Below are 26,455 nucleotides of genomic sequence, written 5' to 3'. Positions count from 1 at the left end.
CATCTCCATGTATGCATTCCTGTCCTCTGCCTTTAGTTCTTTGAGATGCACTCTAAAGCCCCCTTGGTTTTATTGATTCCTAGCTTAGTTCCAAGACAGCAGCTAGAGAAATCCTGATATCTTAAGAATTTTAGCACTGTTCTAGAAGTAAAGGTTTGGAAATTAAGAGAAGAGCATAAAAGACTTCTGACAGATTTACCAAGGGAAGAGTGCCCTGAACATATGCCACAGTTTAAGACTGAGTTTATGACTCTAAAACATGCACATAGTCTGCAAGAGACTCCTGCTTTGTTTGACGAGCCCTTAAAAAGTAAATCCTTCCACATCCTAATTCCTCTCCAGTTAGGGTACAGATTTGTAATTGAGTTACTTCGCTTTGGCTTGTGTTTATGTGTCACTTCTCATATGACTTGGTTGATGCCTTTAATAAGGATGAGCTATAAGCATAAAGGCCCTCTTGCAGACTTTTATGGTATTATAAAATAATATGGATGGTGTGTCTGTTTTATTTTCTAAGCACTTTATAAACCATTCTCAATTCTCTCAGGACTGTCTTTGTTTCACAAGTGGGGAAATCAAGACACTACCACTTGCAGTGGTGACGTGAGCCATGGGAGATGTCTGGGCTGGTTCCTAGGTCTCTGTTTGGAACACAGACTTTTATATTGCTCCTGTGAGCTGTTTGGCTAATAAGGGCTCAAATGAGTGCTTCATAACTTCATAGTGATATTTTGTGCTTGTGTGTCAGCTAACACCCAAGGATCCCAAGTAGGCTCTGCAGTAAAAGAAGCTAACTAGCTTCTTTATGGGTGAAAATTGTGCTGGTGGTAGTTAGTTGAAGTAGCAACTGTATAAAGTTTGGAGTTGCCTGTATAAGGATCTAAAAAAGAAAGTTTGTTTATGGCCCATTGCTTCTCCCAGTGTTTTGGTTTAGGGCAGTCTTGTTCCTTCTCTCCTCTAAGCAGGTACTTTGGCTTAGATAATTGCTGGCTTTTGCTCTTCTGCCTTTTCTGTCTTTTCCTGAACCCTCTATGCTTTTTTTAAGAGCTTGTAGAAACCTGTGCTTCCTTTGAAAATCTATAAATCTTTCCTTTTCTGATGGGAGCTGGCAGCAGTTGAGAACCCATATGAGTGGCCTCTTTTGAAACTGGTGTATCTGAAGTATTTCTGTCTAGTGGAAATACAGTGGAATTAGTAGAATTTTAAATTGGTATTGTAAGTTGAAGTCAACAATTGAGAATTCTTGCTCTTGTGAAAGAGATGAACTGAGACTGGGTGTGTCCTAATGCAGGGAGTGCTTAGAATCCTGGTTTGTGATCAATTATACTTAAGAAGGACAAGAAAAATATAAATAAAACCTCTGTAGAAAGTGTAAGGATTGAGCCATCAAGTGATGAAACTTGCCGTAAGAATAATGCTTTTGCCAAGCCTTAACTCTAGGAGATAGCTTAGAAAAACTTGCAAAGATTATTCAAATAAATTACATGTTCTGTTATTCAGGAATGGTGAGAAAACATTTCCCTTTACTATGGGGAAATTATTTTATCTTAGTTCATTTAGATGTGAAGACCAGTAGCATGCTTCTGGAATGATTATAAATGGACATATCTGAATGTCCTCTTAGGCCTGCTTGTTAATTAATTGATTTCCCTTTTTCACATTTCTCTTAAGCTAGATTGTCTACCTATATTGACAGCAAGCAGCCCTAAGCCTGTGGAGTTCTTCTGTAGGCAGCGTAGTGTTGGAATCACTCCCCACAGTGTGTCCCTGCTTTGCTGAAATGCCTATTTAAAATGGAGTAAATGGGAAATGCTACCCATCTCACACTCCCTAAAGCTAGATTGAGGTGTTAGAGGCATTCTCAATCATTTTTACTTTTTTAACCAATGAGGCATCTTTCCCTTTCCAAATGAAATTTTGTGTGAACTCTAGTTTGTAAAGTTGATAAAGGGTCAGCTTTCATGTTATCCCTCAAGTGTCATCTTTCCCGCCATCTGTATACATCTTACAGTCTCAGAACACTCAGAGAAGTACGTCCTGAAAATCATTTGTTCCATTAGTGTTCTAGAATTTTGGTGGTCACAGCTAGGATTATTGTCTGAAATCTAAATACTCAAAAAGTAACAGGATAAGCAGCAACCATAACAGTTCCTGCTTTAGGCTTTTAGTCTGAAAGTCTTCTTAAAAGAGGAGTAAGCCAAATATTATATATAATACATTTTTAATACTCAAAATCTGGATCATACCTAAACATTTCTAAGCCACCTAGGTTTATTTTGGGTACTTGCAAATGTTCTATTGTATAACAGTTGTAAGTGCCACAGAATTTGTAAAGTTAAGAATATGCCAACTCTAACATGAATGTCTCACACAAACATACAGTATTGTGTAAAAAATACTACTATGTTTAAGTATGAAATCACATTATATTGTGTACAGGAGAAGATGTATGGCAGTCAAAGCTCAGGAATAACAATAGTTTGTGCTTTTAAAAATATATCCTGGTATGAACTCATAATTTTCATTGTAAGTAATTGTTCCAGGATCTGATCTGGTTTAAGGTAATAATAATTGCTTTAAGTGTTAATTGGCATCATCTTATTTAATCCTTTTGACATTTGAACAGTGGAATGATGTCCTTCTGGTTGTACCATATGAAACAGACCTCCAGAGCTTAAGTAACATTTGTAGAGTCACAGAGCAGTTCTAGGATTTAAACACAGATCTATGCAGCTCTAGAGCTGTATTCTTTATCACCACATCATACCGTCTTTTCTAGCAAGGGAAAGCTCTACTGTCTATGTCACCCTACTTCTTGTTACAGAGGTTTGAAGTTACGAGGGTGAAAATTTTTACATGTGGCTGATAGATGTTTTTGTCCATGAAACAGTATAGTCCTACTGGAAAACACAAACTTTGATGTTGACTATAGGCTTCTGCTTGAGCTTTTTTTCCCCCTTCCTTTTGCTGTCACTTTGGTATCTTGTTACCTTATACCTAAGGCTCTGGTTGATTTCCAGACCTTTCAGATTAAGTAGGTTGGTCTGGAATGGATAAAGCTCTCTCAGGTGATTCTGACAAGTGGCTAGGCATGGTATCCACTCTTCTACTTTTATTCTATTTCCTCTAGACCTTTTTTAATGGAACCTGCCAAGTAACACCAGGTTAATTCTCTCAGAGTGCCATTAAAATTCTGTCACTGCTCTCCCTCAGTATCTGCAGTATCTCCTCGGTGTCACCAGACATCGCAGTAGACTGGCTTCACACTGGTGGCCTCTGCCCTATCCTGAGCCTGCCTTTCCAGCCTTGTCATTACTTGGAAACTTGACATAGCAGCCATTCTGACTCTGCAGTAGTCCCTAAAACTCCTTGCTTTCCCATCTCTGAAACTGCCAGCAAGGTGTTTTTTTGGTTTTTGTTTGTTTGTTTTTGCAGTGAATGCCGATTCTTCACCTAACTTAGTGGCCCCAGTGCGACAGCTACTTCCACCCTCTCCTGACAGCCCCTGCTTCGTCTTTCTTATGAAGCCTTAGAGCATTTAGTTTGTGACACATTGCCTCTTTTCCTGTATACATTTGTGAGGTATCATCTCTGTAAGCCCTTTGTAGGCAGGGACTGTTCATTTCATTCTTCATTTATTGAGTGCCTGCTATGTGCCAGCAGTGGATGAAGATGCTAGAGATAAAGCAGCGGGAAAAAACAGGGCCCTTTTAATGGACCTTCTTTGCTTTGACTAGTAAGGTGGCATCCTTGTCCTCTTTCATATTTTAAGGATTCTGTTTAGCCTGTCAGTTGAGATCAGGAAAATTAATCTCTGCTGAAAAATGATCCATAGTGATTGTAACTTACAGACATAAATACCTCTTTACCAGTTGTATCAATTACAATTTCAGGTCGTATTTTACTAAATCTCTTGAGATCACCTGTGATGAGCATTTAAAGTAAATTGAAGCTTTTCAGTCACATTGTGATTATCATTTTGGTGATTGATACTGTGGTAAACAAAGCTAATTTCCCATTAGATTCTTGGTTTGGTATCACCAACATGAAAAAAGCCAAAACTTAAAGTGCTAAAATTACAATTTTCACCATTCTGATACCTTTGAAAAGGCTTCTTATTTTATTTTTCGCAAGACCTCTCCCTTTTACAGTTCTATCCTGTAACTATTTTGAAAGAAACCTAAAATTTAATACATAAAAATTCTGTGAAAATCATTTCTGTACTGCTGTTACATGCTCTGGAATCATTTCAATTTTGTGAAACAAAAAAATAACTGAGCTTCTCATTAAAGTAACCCAAGCTGTATTAAACTATTAAGGCAGAGTGAACTGGGGCCTTAACGTTGACAAAGGTGGTATATTCCTCTGTTCCTGGCCTCTGGGAGTGGAGCAGATTTGCCAGGAAAGTGAACTCTACTTACTAATTCTTTTTTTTAGGTACTTAACGGTGTGGGAGCCATGAATATATTATTATAGAGTCACTCATTTAATACTGTCCAAACTGGTCTGGAAATTTGTAAAGGCTTTCAAGTTACTCTGTTATATCCAGAACTTTCTAGAGGCTCTGTCCTGTTCAAAGGAATCTTAACAGGTGCTTAATATTGATAGCTTTGGCAGAGAGACCCATCAGTGATAAATGCCTCTGATTTTGAACCCAGACTGCCATGCTGATAAAATTACAAGCAGCCTTATCTGGTTCCATATTCAGTACTGTTGTCTTAAATTTTCCCGTAGCCACTTTTTTCTTACTTTATTTTTGATTGTGGTAAAATATATATAGCAATTAATTTATCATGTTAACTAACCACTTTTAAGTATACAGTTCCGTAACATTAAGTACACTCACATTGTTGTGCAGCCATTACCACTATCCGTCTCCAGAACTTTTTTCATCTTGCAAAACTGAAACCCTATCTTTGTTAAACAGTAAATCCCCATTCTCCCCTCCTCTCCCCCCACCCAGCCCTTGGCAGCCACCCTTCTACTTTCTATCTATGAATTTCACTACCCTTAGTATCTTGTTTGAGTGGAATCATGTTATATTTCTCCTTTTGTGACTAGCTTATTTCACTTAGTGTAATATTTTTGAGATTCATCTGTCCCAGTAGCCACATTCTAAAAATAAAAAGTGAAATTAATTTTAATAACTTTTGAATCCAGTACATCATTTCAAGGGGTTTAATTTTGAAATAGTATTTATGAGATATTTTGTATTTTTTCATACCAAGTCTTGGAAATCCCAAGTATATTTTATGCTTAAAAGCATGTCTTAAATGAGCAAAGGACTTGAATAGGCATTTCTACAAAGAAGATGGCCAATAAAACAAGTGTTGGTGAGGATGTGAAGAAATTGGAACACTGCACTGTTGGGAATGTAAAATAGTCACAAAAACACAAATACCTTATGATTCCATTTACGTAAAGTATTGAAAAGTAGTCAGAATCATAGAGGCAAAGTATAATGGTGGTTGCCAGGTACAGATGGGAGGGGGAAAATGAGAAGTTATTGTTTAAAGGGGATCGAATTTCAGTTTTGCGAGGTGGAAAGAGTTCTGGAAACGGGTAGTGTTGATGGTAGCATGGTAATATAAGTCATTAATACCCTGAACTTTACACAAAATGTTTAAGATGGTAAATTTTATGTTGTGTATATTTTATATCAATCAATCTTAAATTTTTAAGCATATTTCAGTTCAGTTCAGAGTAGCCACATTTTAAGTACCTAACAGCCATTTGTGGCTAGTTGTGCCATATTGGAAAGCATGGTTCTTTTTTCTTTTTTTTTTTTTTTTTAACTAAAGTACCATCAGTTACAGTGTATCAGTTTCTGGTGTACAGCACAATGTCCCAGTCAGGAAATCATAGTTCTTAAAATAAAAATAATTTATAAAATTTTCAAACAACATTGGTTTTCTTGCTACATGACTAAATGCTAAAATACATAGATTCCATTTTTTAAAAATTGTGTGTGGATAAAAATCTGGAAGGATAAATTTACCCCAGCATTTACTGTTGTCTTGTAGAATTATTTGTGTTCTTCGCCTTGATTTGTATTTTGTAATCTTGCGCTAGACCTAATTGCTTTTTTTTAACAGCTTGAGATATTCACATGCCATACAGTTTACCCATTTAAAGTGTATAATTCAGTGTTTTCTAGTATATTTACAGTTGTGCAACTATCATCACAATTAATTTTAGAATATTTTCATCACCCCACAAAGAATCCAGTACCCATTAGCAGTCACCCTTTACTTTCTAACTTTTCCAGCCCTAGGCAACTTCAATCTCCTTTCTGTCTCTGAGATTTGCCTGTTATAGACATTTCATGTAAATGAAGTCATATAATAAGTGGTCATTTGTGACTGACATTTTTCACTTAGCACAGTATTTTCAGGGGTTATCATGTTGGAACATATATCAGTATTTTATTTTTATGGCTGAATCATTATTCCATTGTATGGATGTACCATGTTTTATGTATCCATTTATAGTTGGTGGAGATTTGGGTTATTTTTCCTTTTTGGATATTATGAATACTGCTGAGAACATTCATGTGCACGTTTTTCTGTGGGTGTATGTTTTCATTTCTCAGTTGGTTTTGTAACAAGAATGGTCGGAATTTGAGGTGGGGGAGCCTGAGGGATAATTGAGAGCAGATTAGTCTCCTGCCTACCCCTGCCCTTTAGGAAAAAAAAATCACCAAAGCCTCTAGTTTATCCAAGCAGTTTTCAGAAGAACATGCTTTGAGTATTGATAATGGAAAACTACATCGGTTTTTTGAAAAGCTGTTGTTTTATTTAAGGATACTAAGATTGTAGTCTTCATTTTGCAAGATAATACCATTACAATTTGGATAGAAAGATCCCCTTCAGACATGACCATCTAGTGACTGTTGGCATCCACGATGATGTTAACACTTCAGGGCAAGTGGTCTCACAGCTGCGCTCTTGTTTCAGTTCTTTTCTGGATATGATGAGAACATCTGACCTGAGATGTGTGCATATTCTTAATCTCCCTATCACCACTTGAGCTGGTTTGGCTGAATCATTTATGGTTATTTTAACCTTGGGTATTGAAGTTCTGGCACTTTCAGATGTATGTATGTAACATAACGTGCTGTTGTTTACTTTTAATTAATGTCAGCGATCAGAGCTTCATCTGCATGGGCAATGGGAAGAACACTGCATCCTAGATCTGGAGATGACCTTGAGACCCAGCTCTGTCACTGACAAGCTCATCCATCACCCTTAGGCTCGTTGCTTCACCTCAGTGGCTGATCTGTAAAATGAGAAGAGTTTAAATTAGGCAAACGCCAGGTTCTTTTCAGTGATTCGAAGTGCTGCTTTTCAAGACTGATTTTAATTGACATTTTGATTTGGAATGGGAATCGCAATCTCTTGTCTTTCCTAAGGCCTGTACTTTTGTTTTTCATTTTGGAATCATAATGCTCATGCCCCTTCAGTTGAGGAGATACTTAAAGATTGTTGATAGTTCTTTTCTAACCAGACATAGATTCAGAATAGAGTATCTTTTTCTCACCAACTAAACCAGCTAATATTGAAAAAGGCAACACACGTGCAAAAAAAAGTTGATTGTAGTCGTATTTAAGTGGCTGCCACCAACACAAATGCACCTTGCAGGAGCATTAATTTAAAAGTAATATCCAGAATTAGAAAAGTGTCCCACTTGACTTGATTATGTTACATCTGGAATAATAGTTTATTCAGGCCCCAAAGAGATTGTCACACTGGAGCCCATTCATTGGAGATTGGCTTGTGCAGGAACAGAAGGAATGGTGAAAAGCACTGGGCATGTTTAACGGGGAGAAGAAGGAAAACTTGGGAGGGAAAGAGGACATGTCTTTAAAACTTGAAAGGTTGTTAATGTGGCTAAGTAATTAGACTTCTGTAGCTGAACTGAGAGCTATGGGCAGGTTACAGAGCATTGTAAAAAGTAAACTTGTGAACAGAGCTGTCCAGTGTGGGACGAACTGCCTGGTGGGGTTTGTGCTTCCCTCACACAAGTCTTTAAGAGCCAGGTTGTTTGTGGAAGGGATTCGCACGTCGTTCATTGAAAGTGGCCAAAAGTATTCCTGTGATAAAAAACTTTTTTTACAGGATGCTGTATTTAGGTAAATGCTCATCTTGCCCTGCATAAATACAGTCTATCTGGCAAATAGTTATGAAAACTTAATTATAAGGGATTTAATAGTTGATTTGGTTAAAAACTTGGAAAAAAGTTTTTTCTGAAAGTTCTTTTTTCAGTTTTATATTTAACACTTTACTCAATCAATTGGGTTTCTTTTATTATCAAACTGAAAGAATAGTAAAAATGCAGTTAGTAGTTTAAGAACAGAAGAAAAGAGAAGTTGGTTACATTTCCTGCCTGCTTCTTGGCTTTCTTAACAGTGTTCTTCTGTGATTATCCTAAGCAGCATAATGTTCATTATTCAGATTTAGTTCTTGGTACAAATATGTCTTCATTGGTAAAGTTTCTTTTTCTAAACCTCCTGGGCTTTCCAAATACTCCCCTTTTTAGCCTCAACACTACTGCAGATTTTCTGGTAAGACAGAGAGGAGACTAAACTTTCTTTTCTTACCTCTGTCATGCTGCACAGTTTTATCTGGTAATCCGTAAGAGCATTCTGCCGCTGGCTAGTCAGACAATTGCTTGTTCTCTGGTATCTGGGATTGAGGAAAAGGAGGAGACCGAGCTGCCTTTCTGTGAAAAGCCTGTGGCATCTGGAAGGTCTTTTGTCCAGGCTTATAGGAAATTGAAAGATAAGCTGCTTCTGTTCAGGACTGTGTTTTAGAAAAGATTGAGTAGGGTGATTGCTTCCAGACTGAATGCAAGCTCCAGGCTCTCGATGTGCTCGCTCATGAGAGGGCTGTTCTAGAAAGGCTTTCCAAGGTTCATTTTTTTAAAAATAGGTACATAAACCTTCTTACAACTGGTTTAATTTAAATGTGGGGCTAGTGACATCCTGAAAAGCAAATAAGGTGTCTGTTCATCACTTTGGATCTCAGGATAATCAGGAAAGATAAACAGTTATTGGTTATAAAAAGAAAGTGCTTTACAGTGACCACACTTTTACTCAATGAGTGATATTGACAGGCACTGAATATGTTGCTGAGGGGGTAGCAGAAGGAAAAGAGAGTGCAGAAATCTGGGAATGGTGTTTTCTTTCTGCCTTTTATCTTAACAGGTCCAAAGTGTTTCCACAGAGACATCACAAAATTTTTTTCTTTAAAGTGCCATTATGGGTTGCAGTGAAATAACTGATGCTTTGATTCTCGTTTTGAGAATCTTCTTAAAATGCCTGCAACTCTCAGAAAATAGCAAAACGTAAACCTTCAAATATCTGGCTCTTAAACGCCGGTGTAGATTATAAGAGCTTTATATAAATACTTTACCAGCATTAATTGGGATACTTTAAGTATCAAGGGTCTGAATCTCTTACATATTAATTTGAATTGATGATGTGCCAGAAATGAATTTCTTTATATTGTAATAGTTTCAATGTCTTCCTAATTTTTTATTAACTTAGAAAATATGTTGCCTTTTTTCTTCATGAGTGTCGACTGAAATAAATGGCGCAGTGTAAAAGTTGAGAGTTACGTTTTATTTGGCTGGAGGACTCTATCCATGATGACAGCCTCTCAGATCGCTCTGAGGGACTGCTGGGAGGAGCTGGGATATATAGGAGCTTTACAACAAAGACCAGGTAGTTGGGACTGTAAAAGATTACTTGTTATCTAAAGAAAAACAGGCATCTCAAGTTAAAGAATTCAGTGCTTTTATGTGTATGGGAGGAAGCAAACATTTCGGTTCATTGAATTCATTACTTTGACAAGCACCTAGCTATCTATGGCCAGTATCTTGTCCTTTATTATTCTAAGTCCCCTCAGAGTACACCATTGTGAGTGGCTGCAGGGGCTGGGCTGCAGGCTTGTCTTCATTGGGGGCTGATGACTTGATGGCTTCAGCATTCTTTATTTACTGATGTGGTTTGCAGTATTTTTCGTTTACATGAGTAATGGCATCATTTCCAACCTGATGCCCTCCTTCATCCCTTACCAGAAAGATACTTCCAGAGAGACTGTATTTTTCTTAACAGCGTTAATGTAGGAATGTTTAAAAAGAAGAGAGTATAAATTATGTTCTAATCCTTAGGCTTACTGTGGGCTTCCTATCACCTTATTCTGATCAGACTAACTATATTCAGGGGTAGTTTTCGGTGAACTGTTGAAATTCTGCTGTAAATAGCCATCAAACTTCCTGCTTTGGTTGATTGTCCACTCGGTCCAGATTCTATGTTTCAGTAGTCTGCCATCTTGTTGTAAATTTGCATTATGTATGAGCTTAGTTTAGACAAGCAACTATTTCAAAGAGATACTTGGAAACAGAGAACTTTTCCTTCTTCCTCTTTCCATTAACCTGAGCCTCTCCCCTCCATTTTTTATCTTTTTTATATTTCAAGTAAGATTTCTTTAGAAACAAGGGTTTCACTCCTTTAAGGAGAGGGGGGGATTGGAAACCACTATTCAGATTAACTTATGTTCCAGGTTTACCAGAAAGAAGTATCTGTCTAGCTCAATGCAGTGTTGGACATGTTTTTTTTAATGCAAATTATTGGTTTGCATTCACTAGTATAACTGATGCATCAGTTGTCACTCTGATATATGTTCAGATTTCGGTTCCCAAATATTAAAAGGTAGCAGAGTTATGCCTGCAGGTGATAGAAACTAGGACACACCATCATATTTACTTCTGTATTTTCTGGCATGTTAAATTAGCACCATATGTTCTTATTAGGAACTTGAAATATCATAAAAGAATGCACATAAAAATATGAAGAATTTGCATACTTGGAAAATATCACTCTAGATCCATACTCAACGGTAGTTTAAAATATAATCTGTAGAAGTTTGATTTGGAGGCTTTTTTCTTTCTCTTTTTTTTTTTTTTTCTTTTTCTTTTTCTTTTTCTTTTTTCCTCCTGGCTCGATTATCTGTGCCCTGGTCAAAGGTTTAGGATTGGGTTTTACAGTTTTTTTTGTTGTTTTTGTTTTTATTTCCTGATGGCATGGTTATAATAAAGCCTTTCTGCTTTTCCTAAAAACAGGGACTGAATGATGCCGTCCTTGATATGGTGGCTTTGCAGAGGAACCGCCATACACAGATAAGCCCCATTGATTATTGGTACCTCAGGTCCTGCAGACCTTGCCTTAAGCCTGCTAAAATAGCACTGTCATCTGCTGGGTTCCGTCTCCATCTTCCTGACCCAGATGAAACTAAGTACAGTCCCTAACTACACACAAGCCTTTTGGCAGAGCTGTTTCATAAATGATTATAATTGTGTTTCTCAGTTAACAATCTCTTTGCCTAAATAAAGTTCACAGTCATTGATGTTGTATCATCATCCTTCCCCTTACAGATTCAGCCTACAGATATTTCCTCATGAGATAGGCTCTCTCTGCCTTTATTTACCAGAGTAAAGGAGTGTTTTTGCTTTTGGTATTTGGAAAGGAAAGAGGTACATGTATTTGATCAGTCTTACATGTAATTATATAGTTTTAATTCATCTGTAGCCTCTGGCTACCAATTTCAGATTTTCATTTCTTCCATCTGACTCTTGCTTTCTAAGGAAAGTGCATGAGTAGGATTTTGGCCAGGATTAGTAAAACTTTAATGTTTTGGCCCTAATCAGTAGGTGTGGGTATAATTTGTGAAGACTGATAGGAAGGAATATGGCTGAATCATTCAACAATGAATTTAAATCATTCTCAAAAATTGATGCTTTAAGTCTAGTTCATCAGATGGCATATGCTTAATTTAACCAAAAGCTACTTAACTTCAGTTGTTAATAAAACACTTGGAAACATTATTAATGGGTTTGAGCTTTCCCCAAAATCTTTTAGATTTAGAAAATGTTTAATTCTTTCCATGCAATGTTTTTGTTTTTGTTTGATGAAACCAAGGTCCAAAGCCTCTTTCAGAATAACTATACCTTCCTGACAAATTCCTATTCTTCCTGCTAGACCCAACTCACAAGTATAATTATTTTGCGCAAAATTCCCCATCTTCCCTCTTACTCATTTCCTTCTCTGTGTCCCACCGCCCCGTGAGTCTACCAGAATTTCTGGTTGCAGAACTGATTGTATGTTCTTGTTTAGGAAAAGTTTGGGGGAGGGGTGCATGAAGGGGGCTGTCTTTCAGGCATAGCTGGATTGAGGACCCTAAACAGTGTCAACAGGAGTATTTCCCTTTCTGTCTTTCTATGCTTTTCTCCATGTAGTGGCAGGTCCTGATTCTTTTCATCATCACTATCAGCCTTGTTTGGGGCATATGTCCAAGTCTGTATTAATCAGTGTCTGCAGAGATAGAACACACCAATTGGTTAACCTAAATCATGTGTACTCAGCTCTGATGGTGGAAAGGCCTCCTAACTGATAGCACAAGAGTTGTGGCAGGCGTGGTTCCGAGGGGAAGTTGGGCAGAGAGAAGCACGCATCTTTGTTACTCCAGTGACCCAGTGCCTGCTGTGTACCCTATAAGTGATGGACTGCTGAAGGGGAGAAACTGTCCTGCTCAACTTTGTTTTGAGCACATTAATGGGCAAACTGTAGATGCTTCAAAAATGATTGATGAACAGTGGTTTCATTCGGTCAGTTGGATATTTCCCCCTTTTTTATGCCATTAACTGAGAAATCTATGGTTTGGCTAAAGGGAGTTCTTCTTGGTATTGGGATAGTGGTGCTGACCTGGTGAGAATGGCCATCCTAATAGCCAAGGAGGCTCAGGAGAAAGAAAGGTTTAGCCACTGGGGACAAATCTGGAGAGAAAATAAGAGGGGTACTCTGCATTCTTTTTCAATACCCATCTCTAGACAAATTTTGACATTATTGTAAAGCATCTTCCTTCCTAAGAAAAATGATTGTAAATTATTTTGTTTTTAGCTTTCTTTCTATTCAAAAGTGCCCTTAATCTCAGGCAGTCAACTTCCTATTTAATCTGTTTCTATCCCTCAGTTATTCACTTGAGGTATTAGGCCCCTTGTCCAGATTTCTAGTTCAAAGGACTTTTGAGAGGTGAGGAGGAAGCCAGAAGGAATTCTTGTGAGTGTTTTTAAACAAGAATCAAATAGATAATATCAGTGAATCCTGGAAGCAGCTGTTGATTTGAAGTTGTTTCTTAACAGCAAGCAGTGGGCTGGGGGGAGGGGGAAACATAGGGCCCTTGAGTTCTTATTATCTATAATAGTTCTGACATTAACTGATAGAGTTTGTTGGAGACTTTCAAGGAACCTTGGCTTGTTACAGACATAGAAAAGCTCAAGAAGTATACACAAGAAATGGAGGGTCAGAAGTAAGAGGAAGCCTTCTTTGCTTATTATATTCCTAATACTAGGTACCTGTTTTGTATACCGAGAAAAATATTTTATTTAATAAGCAAAAAGCCGGAAGAATTTAAATGCGTTTGAGGATGCTAACACATACGAATGTGTTATTCTTACTCAGGTGGACAAAATCTTGGACATGGCCTCCCTGGAGGGTACTTCCACCTGGGGCAGGTGACAGATGATAAACTTCCCCAAGACCATAAGAAATATCAGAATTCTGCTTATGAAGACAATTATAATTTTAACCCAAAATATTCTACATCTTTCGAAGTACACAGTAGCTAGGAGGAACCCAAGTTAATCATGAAACACATAACCATTTTTTTGTACAGCATTTTCCAGTAAGCAGTGTCGCTTACTTATAAGCCTGTTTAATTCAGCTCAAATGAGTAAACTCAAGATTTATTCTATGTATCAAATACCTTTTATGAATTACTAGTTTTTTATAACTAAGCTCCCTTAGGAGCTTATTACTTTTTCAGAACTGCAGGTGGCTAAATTGGGTATAGTGAAGCAGTGAGGGTCTTTCGCTTGGAGGTCTTGAAACAACTTAGCTGCGGGCAGATTTTCTGTATGAGGGTGTTTTCCTTTATCCTAAGCTGCAGTTTGACTCCCTTGGATATTTTCTGTGTAGAGTGGTGGCGACATTTCCAAATCTGTATTTGTTTTGCTGAGACGTTGAGCTGCTTATCCAGGAGGCAGGGAGAACCAGTAATGGCTGCCTGTTGCCGTCTTTGCTCTGAAGTGAAGGATTAACGTAGGAAGTTCCAAAAGAACTGGATTTTGGCTCATGGAGCATTTATGAAATGAATGGAGAAACAAAATGTCTCTTCTCAGAATTGGGTATCTATGGGCGTTCATTTTTATGCCTGGTCTCTTCAGAATTAGCCTGTGACACTGTATTTCTGAAACATTTTTCTATCAGGTGGTTCTCTTTGAGTGACCTAGTTTATGGGAGCCTAGGAGAGTTTTTTTTAAAATCAGTTTATTAAGCAACTGATAAAAAAAATTGTTTAAAAAATTTGTTTTGAACCATCAAAAGGGTTTAGCAATAACATTTCCTCAAGGAATAATGGAGAGTGCAGAGGACACCATAGTCATGCTTCATAGCTAGGAGGAGTTCCAGCTTAAGGATAAGTGTGTTTCAGTGAAATGCATTCCTCTTTTGGCTTTAAGTACACATTGGTACTTCATACAGAATATTTTGAGACTTCTAAGTTTTGGTAACATATCCAGATTTAGGGTTTATAGAAGTTGCTGGGAGTTGGGGGGAGGTTGGTAGGCTTCATTCTCTTTTTTTTTTTATAGTTAATATTGATTTTTGGATTAGAATATAAATGAGGTAACAGATACTACATTTGGATTGGTTTACTTCATGATTGTGGTTTACAAATGGTAGTGATATCATAGATTAACAGCCTTTATTAATTAGAAAACCAGACTTGGCATGTACTAAATTTTAATTCCTGGTGCATTGGCTTTTGTTTCTGTGTGTTTTTGATTTTTAGAACTACTTTATGTCCTGCAGAATTTATTTGGATTCTGAAGTCGATGATAAATTCTTACCCTATCTTTTAAGAGACATTTATAGTCACATTATAATTCTCAACTGCCCAAGTTTTACTAACTTTATTTTCTTAACCTTTGTTTTTAAGGAACTTGGGAAAGTAGGCCTAAATTTCTACTTTAATGTATTAGGTCATTTAAGTAATTTTTCAGTTCCCTCACACACCCATATAGGTTTTTCATTTTTCAAAAAGATCCCCTAAAGTCAGTAAGAGTTATTACTTGCTGTGATGCTGAGTCCCCAGCTTTCCCCATCTCAGCATTCATTCTGTGACCATAAGTGAGTGCCTTTGCCCAGGTGTGGTGCTGGCTGGCAGGCAAGTTACACAACCATTTGTGTCTTTAGTTTGGGTCATACAGAAGTATAAACTTTTAAGGATACTATAGCAATGTGCAGGATAGTACCCAGACAACAAAAACTTCTTTTCCCTGGCACTCAAAATTATGTGGTAATGATGCTGAAATGGTGAACGTTTTTCTGTTTTCAGAGGTTCAACATCACAAGGAGAAAAAGCACTCGACACTTGATTTTAAAATAATCGGTTGGTATTATTAACCTAATTCTCAACTTTAAATAAGTTCATCACCAAACTAGTTTTTAATCAGAATTGTGCCACATTAAATTCATGTTATCTGTAACATAGAATGTCCTGTTAAAAATAGAAAAGATCAGAGAGCACTTATTTTGCCTGCCTGCGTTAAGTATGCAGAACATTCTAGATAAGAGTATCTACTCAGCTTTTTTGTCAGACTGGGCCAGGGTTTGTGATCCTACCATCAGCGGAATTAGTAAATATTACAAGTTGTACATGTTTTGACTTGACTTAAATTTTTTTTTCCAATAGAAACTATGTTCCAACTTCCTGTCAACAATCTTGGCAGTTTAAGAAAAGCCCGGAAAACTGTGAAAAAAATACTTAGTGACATTGGGTTGGAATACTGTAAAGAACACATAGAAGTAAGTAGCATGTCATTTTTTAATTTTCACATGACTCAGCTTCTGATCCATTACTTTGTATTAGTGGCCAGGATCGTTAATTCTTAGATGTGATTCTGAATTTTAACTGCAGCATTAGCTTTGCCAGAGCTTTCTCAATTAGCCTAACTTGTTCCCTTCTCCCTAAAACGGGCTTTTTCATCTTTGCATCCTGAAGCAAAAGCAGCTACCGTTGAGGACGTACCATGTCAGATATTTTTTACTAGGTGCTTTAAAATGATCTCTAAATGCAAATCCTTAAAACAACCCCAGGGGGGCATAGGAATTCTTATCTCCAGTTTACAGATGAAGAACCAGTAAACAGGTCCACCTCATAGCTAAGCATGTGGCAGGGTCTGTCTGTGGGACTCCAGAGCCTGTTCTCGCTCTGATACGCCTGAATGTTCTGGTTGATCTTCTGATTGCTGAGGCATGGTGATTTGGGTGCTTGTTGTCTTTCCTTGGGATTTGAGCATTTGTTGGCCCTTTTGACCCATCATAGACTATTATCTTCCCCTGTGTAACAGTTTGGACTTCACAAACTGTTTTTCTAGCCTTTTTATTCTGTGTGCTTTATAATAGCCCTGTGGGATAGCCAGTGCAGTGGTCTCCTTTTCCAGATCTCATTACTCCAGTCTTGTGGTTGTTGACCAAAAAGCTCTGATTAAAAAGAAATGTTAAAGCTGTTTTCCCCATTAGCCTTTTAAATTCCAGCTGGCCAGGGACCGTAACTACATTGTCCATCTGTGTCTCCTTAGCACCTAGCATAGTGCTGGGCACATAATAGGCACTCAGTAAATGTTTGGATGGAATCGAAAGTTAAAAAAAAAAAAAAGCAGTTTCCTTCATGCAACAAGTTTTCTTTTCCTGATTCCCACTAATCCTACTCTAGGGGTATGTCATGAAGATGGAAGCTTCTCAGAGGTTTCTTTAGTTATGTTGTCCCTGGTGTGTCCACTCGTTCTCCAGCCCCTCAAGTCCTGTCAGGTAGATCTGCCTGATGCAGCAGTCCATTTACTTCAATATGCAGTGGAGTAGTCTTCACAAGAATAAACAATGCAAATGTTAGAGGTACCTTTTCTATTCTGCATTTGATTTGTTTCTCCCATTATTGCATCCACTACGTACTCTGGAATTGATGTGTACTTGATTTTCCCCATACTGAACTGTGAACCTTTTAGGAACAAGAGGAATTTTACCATAAAACTTTTTATGTTCCTATCTCAGGCTTGGGGAGTTCAAATTTTTACAAAGAGTAAAAATTTAATATTATACTAGTTGCTTTCTTTGAATAGATTTCCTCCTTTGGGGGTTCAGAAATCCTGAGTTTTCTTCCGAGTCCAATTCCACCCCTCCCAAACCCCATCACGAAAGACTTTTTTTTTTTTTTTTTTTTTTTGCACAGAACCAGAATATCACATCTGTAGTACTGTAAGTGAACGTTGATATCTTATATACTCCATTCCAGTACTATAACTGATGAGTTACAATACTCTTATGAAGGGTGCTTTGGTATTAATATGTGGCGGAATTTTTTTTTTAATTAGTTACAACTTCCAGCCACTTCTTTGAAAACTTGGCTGATCATTTGGGGACTATTTGGTTGATATAAAACATTCAATGTTACATCGTATGCCTTTCTTTGAATTTACTAAGGGCTTTATCACTCCTAGTTTTAATTCTCTGTGGAGTTGATTTTCCTGTGCATCTGCCCAGTCCTAGTTAAGAAATAGAATTTGTATGTAAACTTGGGCTAGAGTTGATACCATGTGTTTTTGTAAACTTCTTTCACTGTTTTCTAGGACTTTAAACAGTTTGAACCTAATGACTTTTATTTGAAAAACACTACATGGGAGGATGTAGGACTATGGGACCCTTCACTTACAAAAAACCAGGTAAGTTACATGGGAGACTTCCCCAAAAGGCTGCATCCTTCTGTTTTCTGTTCTAAAGCTTTCATAGTGATGTATTATTTAGAGGCAGCATCCTTTCGTGAGAAGTGTCAAAATTGATTTCACATTTTCCTAAGAGGTAGGGAAAACTAGGAAGAACTTTTGTTCTTGTCTGTCATTGTGCTGAAACTTCAAGTGTAAGAAGAGAAAGTTTTGTTACTTAAAGGTTGTGAAGCCCACTGTATACCAGCATTCCCCTCTAGTCCCCCTCCCACCTCCCTGCCAAAAGTATTTTGGCTCTTCTGATTCTGAAGTGTTCCCTCCAGCATCCTGTTCACCTAGGGTATCCATCAGTCCTTGTTTCTTCTAGAGAGGGGAAGACAGGACTCTTTCTTCCATTGCATTTTCTTACTCATCTGTGTTGTTACGCAGACTCTGTGGGGCGGCCTCAGCTAGCACACGGGGGCTGGAATGGGTGGCAGAGCTTCAATTTTTTGGAGTTAAAAGCAGTGCTAGATAGTCCAGGGCACCAGCCATGCCACCAAACAGCAATAGGTGACAACACAACAAAAGCAAAGGGAGTCACAGGTGGTGCCTCCTTGTCTGCGAACTACATACCACCCCCTGTTTCAGCAGTGATTGTGATTCTGGAGTATTGGTCTGTTCATCTGTCAGAACATACTTGGCAGGGAATCGGTACTTTCAAACTCCGCCTCAGAAATTCGATAATGCAGTGATCTGGTTCTTTTTTGTTGATACCCAGGGAAGGGGATTAACCAGCAGTCTTAAAATATGAAAGCTTTCCAGTGGGACACACCATTTAGTTAATTCAGTTTTACAAATACTAAAGGAAAAGCGAAGTATTTCGTTTTGGTTCAGACCAGTATCTGAAACAAGGTAAGTTTTTAGGGAAAAGAGCTAACCTCTTGCCAAGTTTGTGTTTCACTTTCTTCAAAGGACGGACTGCACAAGTGTTAATGAGCATGGTTCTGGCAGTTGCTCTTTGATATCAGTATATTCTGCAGTGCTTTACTTTATAGGCTTTTTAACACCTTGCACTCCTCACAGTCTATAGGAAATTTTTATTTAACTTCTTAATTTGAATCAAAGCAGCTATCACTTCATTACTTCTTTTGAAGCTGCTCTTGCTTGAGAAGAAGGAACAGCATGGCTTGTAGAAAAAAGCTGACTTTTCAAATCAGTAATTTTTTTGATCTGCAGTATAATCTGAATACTGCACTCTACTTCGATCAGAGGGGGAAATGTTTGAGATTTTTGAAGTTGTTCCTTTTTTCTATGAAAATTTTTCCATGATGGGGAGGATCAAAGGTGTATTTGTTGCCTTAAGTGCATTGTAACACTCTGGGCCCTGAATTTTACCATATAGTAAATCTGAAGCCCTCAGCAGTTTACTGAGTCATGGAGTGAAGATGATTTCACCTGGCTTATTCATGTCTTTTCTAACTATAAAATGTTTGTCTTTGTCTTTTGTTTATCTTTTCTAAAAACTTGGAGGGAGAACTTAGAATTGAGTTTTTATTTATAACACAGTGTGATACCAAAAAAGTAGTTTAAAACAGCTTTCTCATTTGAGTTTATGGACCATAAATTTATTTTGCAAAAGGAAAAAAGTTATACTCAAATCAGTGCAACACAGAGTTTTGGTTCTAAAAATAGCATTGTGTCTCTAAAATTGAGACTGGGGAAAAACCTAGAACCTGTTACTGCCTGTCTGAAGTGGCATTCTGATTCCAGTTTTTATCTTTTCTTTAGGACTATCGGACAAAACCTTTTTGCTGCAGTGCTTGTCCATTTTCTTCAAAATTCTTTTCTGCATACAAAAGTCATTTCCGGAATGTCCATAGTGAAGACTTTGAAAATAGGATTCTCCTTAATTGCCCCTACTGTACCTTCAATGCAGACAAAAAGACTCTGGAAACACACATTAAAATATTTCATGCTCCAAACGCCAGCGCACCAAGTAGCAGCCTCAGCACTTTCAAAGATAAAAGCAAAACTGATGGCCTTAAACCTAAGCAGGCTGACAGTGTAGAGCAAGCTGTTTATTACTGTAAGAAGTGCACTTACCGAGACCCTCTTTACGAAATAGTTAGGAAGCACATTTACAGGGAACATTTTCAACATGTGGCAGCACCTTACATAGCAAAGGCAGGCGAAAAATCACTCAATGGTGCAGTCCCCTTAGGCTCAAATGCCCGGGAAGAGGGTAGTATTCACTGCAAGCGATGCCTTTTCATGCCAAAGTCCTATGAAGCTTTGGTTCAACATGTCATTGAAGACCACGAACGCATAGGCTATCAGGTCACTGCCATGATTGGGCACACAAATGTGGTGGTTCCCCGATCCAAACCCTTGATGCTGATTGCTCCCAAACCTCAAGAGAAGAAAGGCATGGGACTCCAATCAAGAATTGGTTCCCTTGCTTCTGGAAACGTCCGGTCTTTGCCGTCACAGCAGATGGTGAATCGACTCTCAATACCAAAGCCTAACTTAAATTCTACAGGAGTGAACATGATGTCTAATGTTCACCTACAGCAGAACAACTATGGGGTCAAATCTGTAGGCCAGGGCTATGGCGTTGGTCAGTCAATGAGACTGGGTCTCAGTGGCAATGCTCCAGTTTCCATCCCTCAACAGTCTCAGTCTGTGAAGCAGTTACTTCCAAGTGGAAACGGAAGATCTTACGGGCTTGGGTCAGAGCAGAGGTCCCAGGCACCAGCAAGATACTCCCTGCAGCCTGCAAATGCCTCTTCTCTCTCATCGAGCCAGTTAAAGTCTCCTTCCCTCTCCCAGTCACAGGCATCCAGAGTATTAGGTCAGTCCAGTTCCAAACCTACTGCAGCTGCCACTGGCCCTCCCCCGCCCAATACTTCTTCAACTCAGAAGTGGAAAATATGTACAATCTGTAATGAGCTTTTTCCTGAAAATGTCTATAGCGTGCACTTCGAAAAAGAACATAAAGCTGAGAAAGTCCCAGCAGTAGCCAACTACATCATGAAAATACACAACTTCACTAGCAAATGCCTCTACTGTAATCGCTATTTGCCCACAGATACTCTGCTCAACCATATGTTAATTCATGGTCTGTCTTGTCCATATTGCCGTTCAACCTTCAATGATGTGGAAAAGATGGCGGCACACATGCGGATGGTTCACATTGATGAAGAGATGGGACCTAAAACAGATTCTACTCTGAGTTTTGATTTGACATTGCAGCAGGGTAGTCACACTAATATCCATCTCCTTGTAACCACATACAACCTGAGGGATGCCCCTGCCGAATCTGTTGCTTACCATGCCCAGAATAACCCTCCAGTCCCCCCAAAGCCACAACCAAAAGTTCAGGAAAAGGCAGATATCCCTGTTAAAAGTTCACCTCAAGCTGCAGTGCCCTATAAAAAAGATGTCGGGAAAACCCTTTGCCCTCTTTGCTTCTCAATCCTGAAAGGACCCATATCTGATGCACTTGCACATCACTTACGAGAGAGGCACCAAGTCATTCAGACGGTTCACCCAGTGGAGAAAAAGCTCACCTACAAATGTATCCACTGCCTTGGTGTGTATACCAGCAATATGACCGCCTCGACGATCACTCTGCATCTAGTTCACTGCAGGGGTGTTGGAAAGACCCAGAATGGCCAAGATAAGACGAATGCACCCTCTCGGCTTAACCAGTCACCAGGCCTGGCACCTGTGAAGCGCACTTACGAGCAAATGGAATTTCCCTTGCTGAAAAAGCGAAAGTTAGATGATGATAGTGATTCACCCAGCTTCTTTGAAGAGAAGCCTGAGGAGCCTGTTGTTTTAGCTTTAGACCCCAAGGGTCATGAAGATGATTCCTATGAAGCCAGGAAAAGCTTCCTAACAAAATACTTCAACAAACAACCATATCCCACCAGGAGAGAGATTGAGAAGCTGGCGGCCAGTTTATGGTTGTGGAAGAGTGACATTGCTTCCCATTTTAGTAACAAGAGGAAGAAGTGTGTCCGAGACTGTGAAAAATACAAGCCTGGCGTGTTACTGGGCTTCAACATGAAAGAATTAAACAAGGTTAAGCATGAGATGGATTTTGATGCTGAGTGGCTATTTGAAAATCATGATGAGAAGGATTCCAGAGTCAATGCTAGTAAAACTGCTGACAAAAAGCTCAACCTTGGGAAGGAAGATGACAGTTCCTCTGACAGTTTCGAAAATTTGGAAGAAGAATCCAATGGAAGTGGTAGCCCTTTTGATCCTGTTTTTGAAGTTGAGCCTAAAATCCCCAATGATAACCCAGAGGAACACATACCGAAGGTAATTTCTGAGGATGCTTTAGAATCTGAGGAGAAGCTAGACCAAAAAGAGGAGGATGGTTCAAAATATGAAACTATTCATTTGACTGAGGAACCAACCAAACTAATGCCTGATGCCTCTGATAGTGAGGTTGACCAAGACGATGTCGTTGAGTGGAAAGATGGTGCTTCTCCGTCTGAGAGCGGCCCTGGTTCCCAACAAGTGTCGGACTTCGAGGACAACCCATGTGAAATGAAACCAGGAACCTGGTCCGATGAGTCTTCCCAGAGTGAAGATGCAAGGAGCAGTAAGCCAGCTGCCAAAAAAAAGGCTACCATGCAAGGTGACAGAGAGCAGTTGAAATGGAAGAATAGTTCCTATGGAAAAGTTGAAGGGTTTTGGTCCAAGGACCAGTCACAGTGGAAGAATGCAACTGAAAATGATGAGCGCTTATCCAACCCACAGATTGAGTGGCAGAATAGCACAATTGACAGTGAGGACGGGGAGCAGTTTGACAACATGACTGATGGAGTAGCTGAGCCCATGCACGGCAGCTTAACCGGAGTTAAACTGAGCAGCCAACAGGCCTGAGTGCCAGGTTCTCCGAAATCAGTGACAAACGCTGCAGCCTGGAACTCTGTTCTCCTTCAGAATGACTGCAAAGCTGTATTCTGACTGGTACTGCCTTTTGAGTGCTGGGTCATCAGGCTGTGGGGACATGTGGCCACTGTGATCCCAGTGGTTATTTCTAAGTCTGTGACACGTGATTGGCTGATCTTGCTTTAGAACGTGCTGTGACAACACAGTAACTAAATGTGAAAAACCAGTAACTTGGTGGCTCATGAACACACAGGAGGAAAAGCAGAGGTTTATTTTATCTGCCTTCTCAGCATTTCTTTCCCTCTGTAAAATGGTTGGATGTCCTTGGGAAGCGTTCTCAATTCACATGGTAGTGTTACGCCAACATACAAGCTACCAGTCCAATGTGTATAGTAGACTTTGGGGAAATTGATTTTTTTCATGTATTCATTCTGAATAGTTGAAATGTATATTTGTACAGTCTTTTAGACCTATTCAAGTGATGCTTATGATATTGTTATTGTGTACCCATCATAGATTTGTTTTTTTGGGGTTTTTTTGTTTGTTTTTTTAGTGTTGCCCTTGCTGTGTAATAAACGCTGTATCTAGTTGACCTAGCAAAAGCCTGAAACTACCCTAGTGTGGACTTCGGGACAGACTTAGTTTTTGCACATAACCTTGTACAATCTCACAACAGAGGCCAGCCACATAAGATATATATCTGGACTCTCTTGTATTATAGAATTTTTCTTGTTCTGAATATCCTTGACATTACAGCTGACAAAAACAAAAACTGGTATTTCAGATGTTTTCTGAAATCTTTTAAGCTAAAATCACATGCAAGAATTGACTTTGCAGCTACTAATTTTGACACCTTTTAGATCTGTATGAAAGTGTGTTGTGTTGAAGCAGCAAACCAAGGAGTGCTGCCTTTTGGATATTTAGTTTTATCTTTAGTTAAACACCGCCCTGGTGTCTTCATTTATACCATCTAATATATGACACACTGTTGTAGTATGTATAATTTTGTGGTCTTTATTTCCCTTTGTATTCATTTTAAGCATCTAAATAAATTGCTGTATTGTGCTTAATGTAAATATTTGCTTTATTACACATTACAGTCCTCTGTCCATTACGTCTTGTGCGAGTTGATGCCGTGGCTCTTCCATCAGAGATGGAGGCCACAGCCGCTGAGGAAACTCGTGGAAGATCAAGATGTGCCATTGGCAGAAGGAATGCTTCCTCTCAAGGCACCTGTTATAAAACCTTTGGTTTTGTTTTGTCTTTTTCCTTTTAAACTGCTAAAATAAACATCCTTGAATTTTTTTCAGTTCCCCTTTTGTTAAGGACCAGAGCCTGCTTGTATATGTAAATGTCTCGGTGATAAAGGGGTGTAAACATAAATTAGCGTTAATTTGCAAGCAGAATCTTAATGCCCTGGTGTTCTTTCTTCTGAATGAAGTAAATGTTAGTTTTCACCTTATAATGGGAGCGAGTGTACTAAACAGGCAACTACTCTGCTTTTGTTAAAACTGTTCGACCATCTTGCTGTTAAGAAAAAGGCTTTGGAGATCACGTTTGGAGGGCTGTCCAGCTGCAAGGAGCTGGTGTGGTGTGTTTACTGTGCATAGATTCCCAAGAGCAACTTGAACCAAGAGACTGGAAAGTTGTAAGAAGGCAGAATTAGGCCAGCGGTTTTGGCAATTATAACGATGATGAGATGCTCCAGTCCACGCAGAGGTCACTGCCTCTCAGGGACACTGGCCTAAAGAGTTCCTAAAGTGGTTGGTTTCTGTAACCTCTAAGACTTTCTAGAAGATTTCATCTTGTTGATGCTGCTTTACCTGAGGTTTGACCAAACCTGCCCCTAAAAGGGTAAGTTGTGCATTTGGGGCTAGTGTGGAGCTATTTTAAGTCTGTTTTAGAGGTAGATTGTGAATTCTGTGGACACCAGCTAACATTTAGAATGGGATGTCCCCAAATTAAGATGTTACAAATTACTAAGTTAGAAAACCTGGCATTGAGAAAGTCTGTTTCTCTTACTTGAGAACAGTAATACCAGCTGAAATTAAGCCATCGCATATTTGTTTTGAAATTACCCTCCCTAATTAACAAGTAGGAAGAACTTAGCCTGGGCTTATGAGTCCTTCGTGGAGTACTAATGAAACTTGTGCAAAATAATTGGGGGGGGGGCGTTTCTAGTTGGACATTCGAGCAAAGACAGATGAGCGTGCTTCCTTGCTGAGATGGTGGGAGTGGGCCTTGTTGGCATTCAGAAGACGTTAGCCCCCGAGAACTGGAAATGAGGAAGATCCCCAACTAGAGATGTTGCAGAAGCCCTGAAAGTGTCTCAATAAAAGCCATTTTAAAAGAACGTTGTTGCTCCTGTTTGTTTTCGGAATAATATGGAAATAAAAGCTGCCAATCTGCCATCTTCTGATTAGAGAAGGTCTATAACTGTAGACTGAACAATTCTGTAGATTTTAAATAGGAAAAACATACTTCAGAGAACTTTTCTTTTTGCCCTTCACATTTCCTTGTGGCCATGAGTCACAGAGCCTGGGTAAACACTTTAAGATTTCTCTCCCTTTTCAGCACATTGAAACATTTTCTTGTCCTAACTTTGGTTCCCTGTCATTGAGCAGTAAAGGGTCTGCTTCAGACTGTTCTTTGTCCCCTCTTAAGATCTGAGCAGAAAAAGATCTGCCCCCTTTTTTCCCTCTAGTTGTATGTCTGGTCCAAATGCCTGCCTGCCTGTAAAGACACACACTACTTCAGCGGAGAACAAGATAAATGCCAGATTTGAAAATCACGTCAAAGACTGGGGGATGCCCCACCTGAAATATTTTCTAGAAGCCATTGGGCCTGCTTTTGCCAAGTGAGTATTGCCGTAGAGAGGGATGGTTTCCCTACTGTGGACTACAGGCACCTACCCCTCAAAATGGGGCTCCCAGATCATCTCTCGGTGTTTCTATGCCACTGAAGCTTGAGGACCACTTGGAGTGAAGGAAAAATCTGTTTCTTCCCAACAAGATAAGGTAGAACATACTGAGTATGTGGATTTCACACAGCAGCCAGTCAGCCTTCTGCCACCGCATAGGTAATGATCTTTTCTACCCATTGTGACCCTGATTTCTAATCTACCCTGTTCATTGGGTTGGTACCAACTGCAGGCATGTTTCACCAAAATGTGTAGGAAAATCTCAAGTTTCTAAACCCCCAGAAGACTGAAAAGAGACTGCTCCTACCATTCTGAAATGCATTCCAACGTACCAGTTACTAATTGGCCACCATGACATGGTCTAGAAAAAGACTCAGATAAACTAGACGTCAAGTTAGAAAATAAGGTGTTTTCTTCCAACTACTAATAGAAGTTTAGCTTGAAAATGCATCCAAACTTGAAGCAAAGGAGGGTCACCATTTGGTTAATTCTTTGCATCCTGCTTACTCTGCATTAAATAACTTAACATTCACTGTAACTTCAATCCCAGTGGATTTGCAATTTAGTATGGGTTGTGTTAAAAAAAAAAAATCAGCATTTAAAACAAAAGCTGTATATATCCGGAAACTCTTAAGTCAAGATTTTAAAGAGCTCCAACTAAGAACATAGGAGGGAAGGGCGATAGTCATTTCCAGGACACATGCTCTAGGACTGGAATAAAGGGCACACTCTTGGATGCTGTGTGAATGAGCTGTCAGAGGTGTGTGTTCTTCAGCATACATACAATGTTTGTACAACCGTGATGCA

General features: G+C 39.0%; 1 protein-coding gene across 8 annotated transcripts in view; it reads left to right on the top strand.

Moving 5' to 3' along the window:
* The window catches only part of ADNP (activity dependent neuroprotector homeobox), a 51,351-nt gene extending 27,318 nt beyond the window's left edge, over positions 1-24,033 (top strand). For 6 of the 8 annotated variants that reach the window (XM_072944389.1, XM_072944394.1, XM_072944391.1 and 3 more), the window contains 3 exons: positions 15,813-15,925; positions 17,746-17,838; positions 19,609-24,033. In XM_072944389.1, the coding sequence (XP_072800490.1) occupies positions 15,813-15,925; positions 17,746-17,838; positions 19,609-22,719 (3,317 nt within the window). In that variant the 3' untranslated portion in view covers positions 22,720-24,033. Of the gene's footprint in view, positions 1-15,471; positions 15,510-15,812; positions 15,926-17,745; positions 17,839-19,608 lie in introns of those variants that run through there. The other 2 variants (XM_072944396.1, XM_072944397.1) reach the window with 2 other exon arrangements.
* The last annotated feature ends 2,422 nt before the right edge of the window (positions 24,034-26,455 follow it).

This window comes from Vicugna pacos, chromosome 19 (genome assembly GCF_048564905.1).
Source record: "Vicugna pacos chromosome 19, VicPac4, whole genome shotgun sequence".
NCBI lineage: Eukaryota > Metazoa > Chordata > Mammalia > Artiodactyla > Camelidae > Vicugna > Vicugna pacos.
The sequence above is the reverse complement of the archived record's forward strand: the minus strand, read 5'-3'. Positions and strand labels throughout refer to the sequence as shown.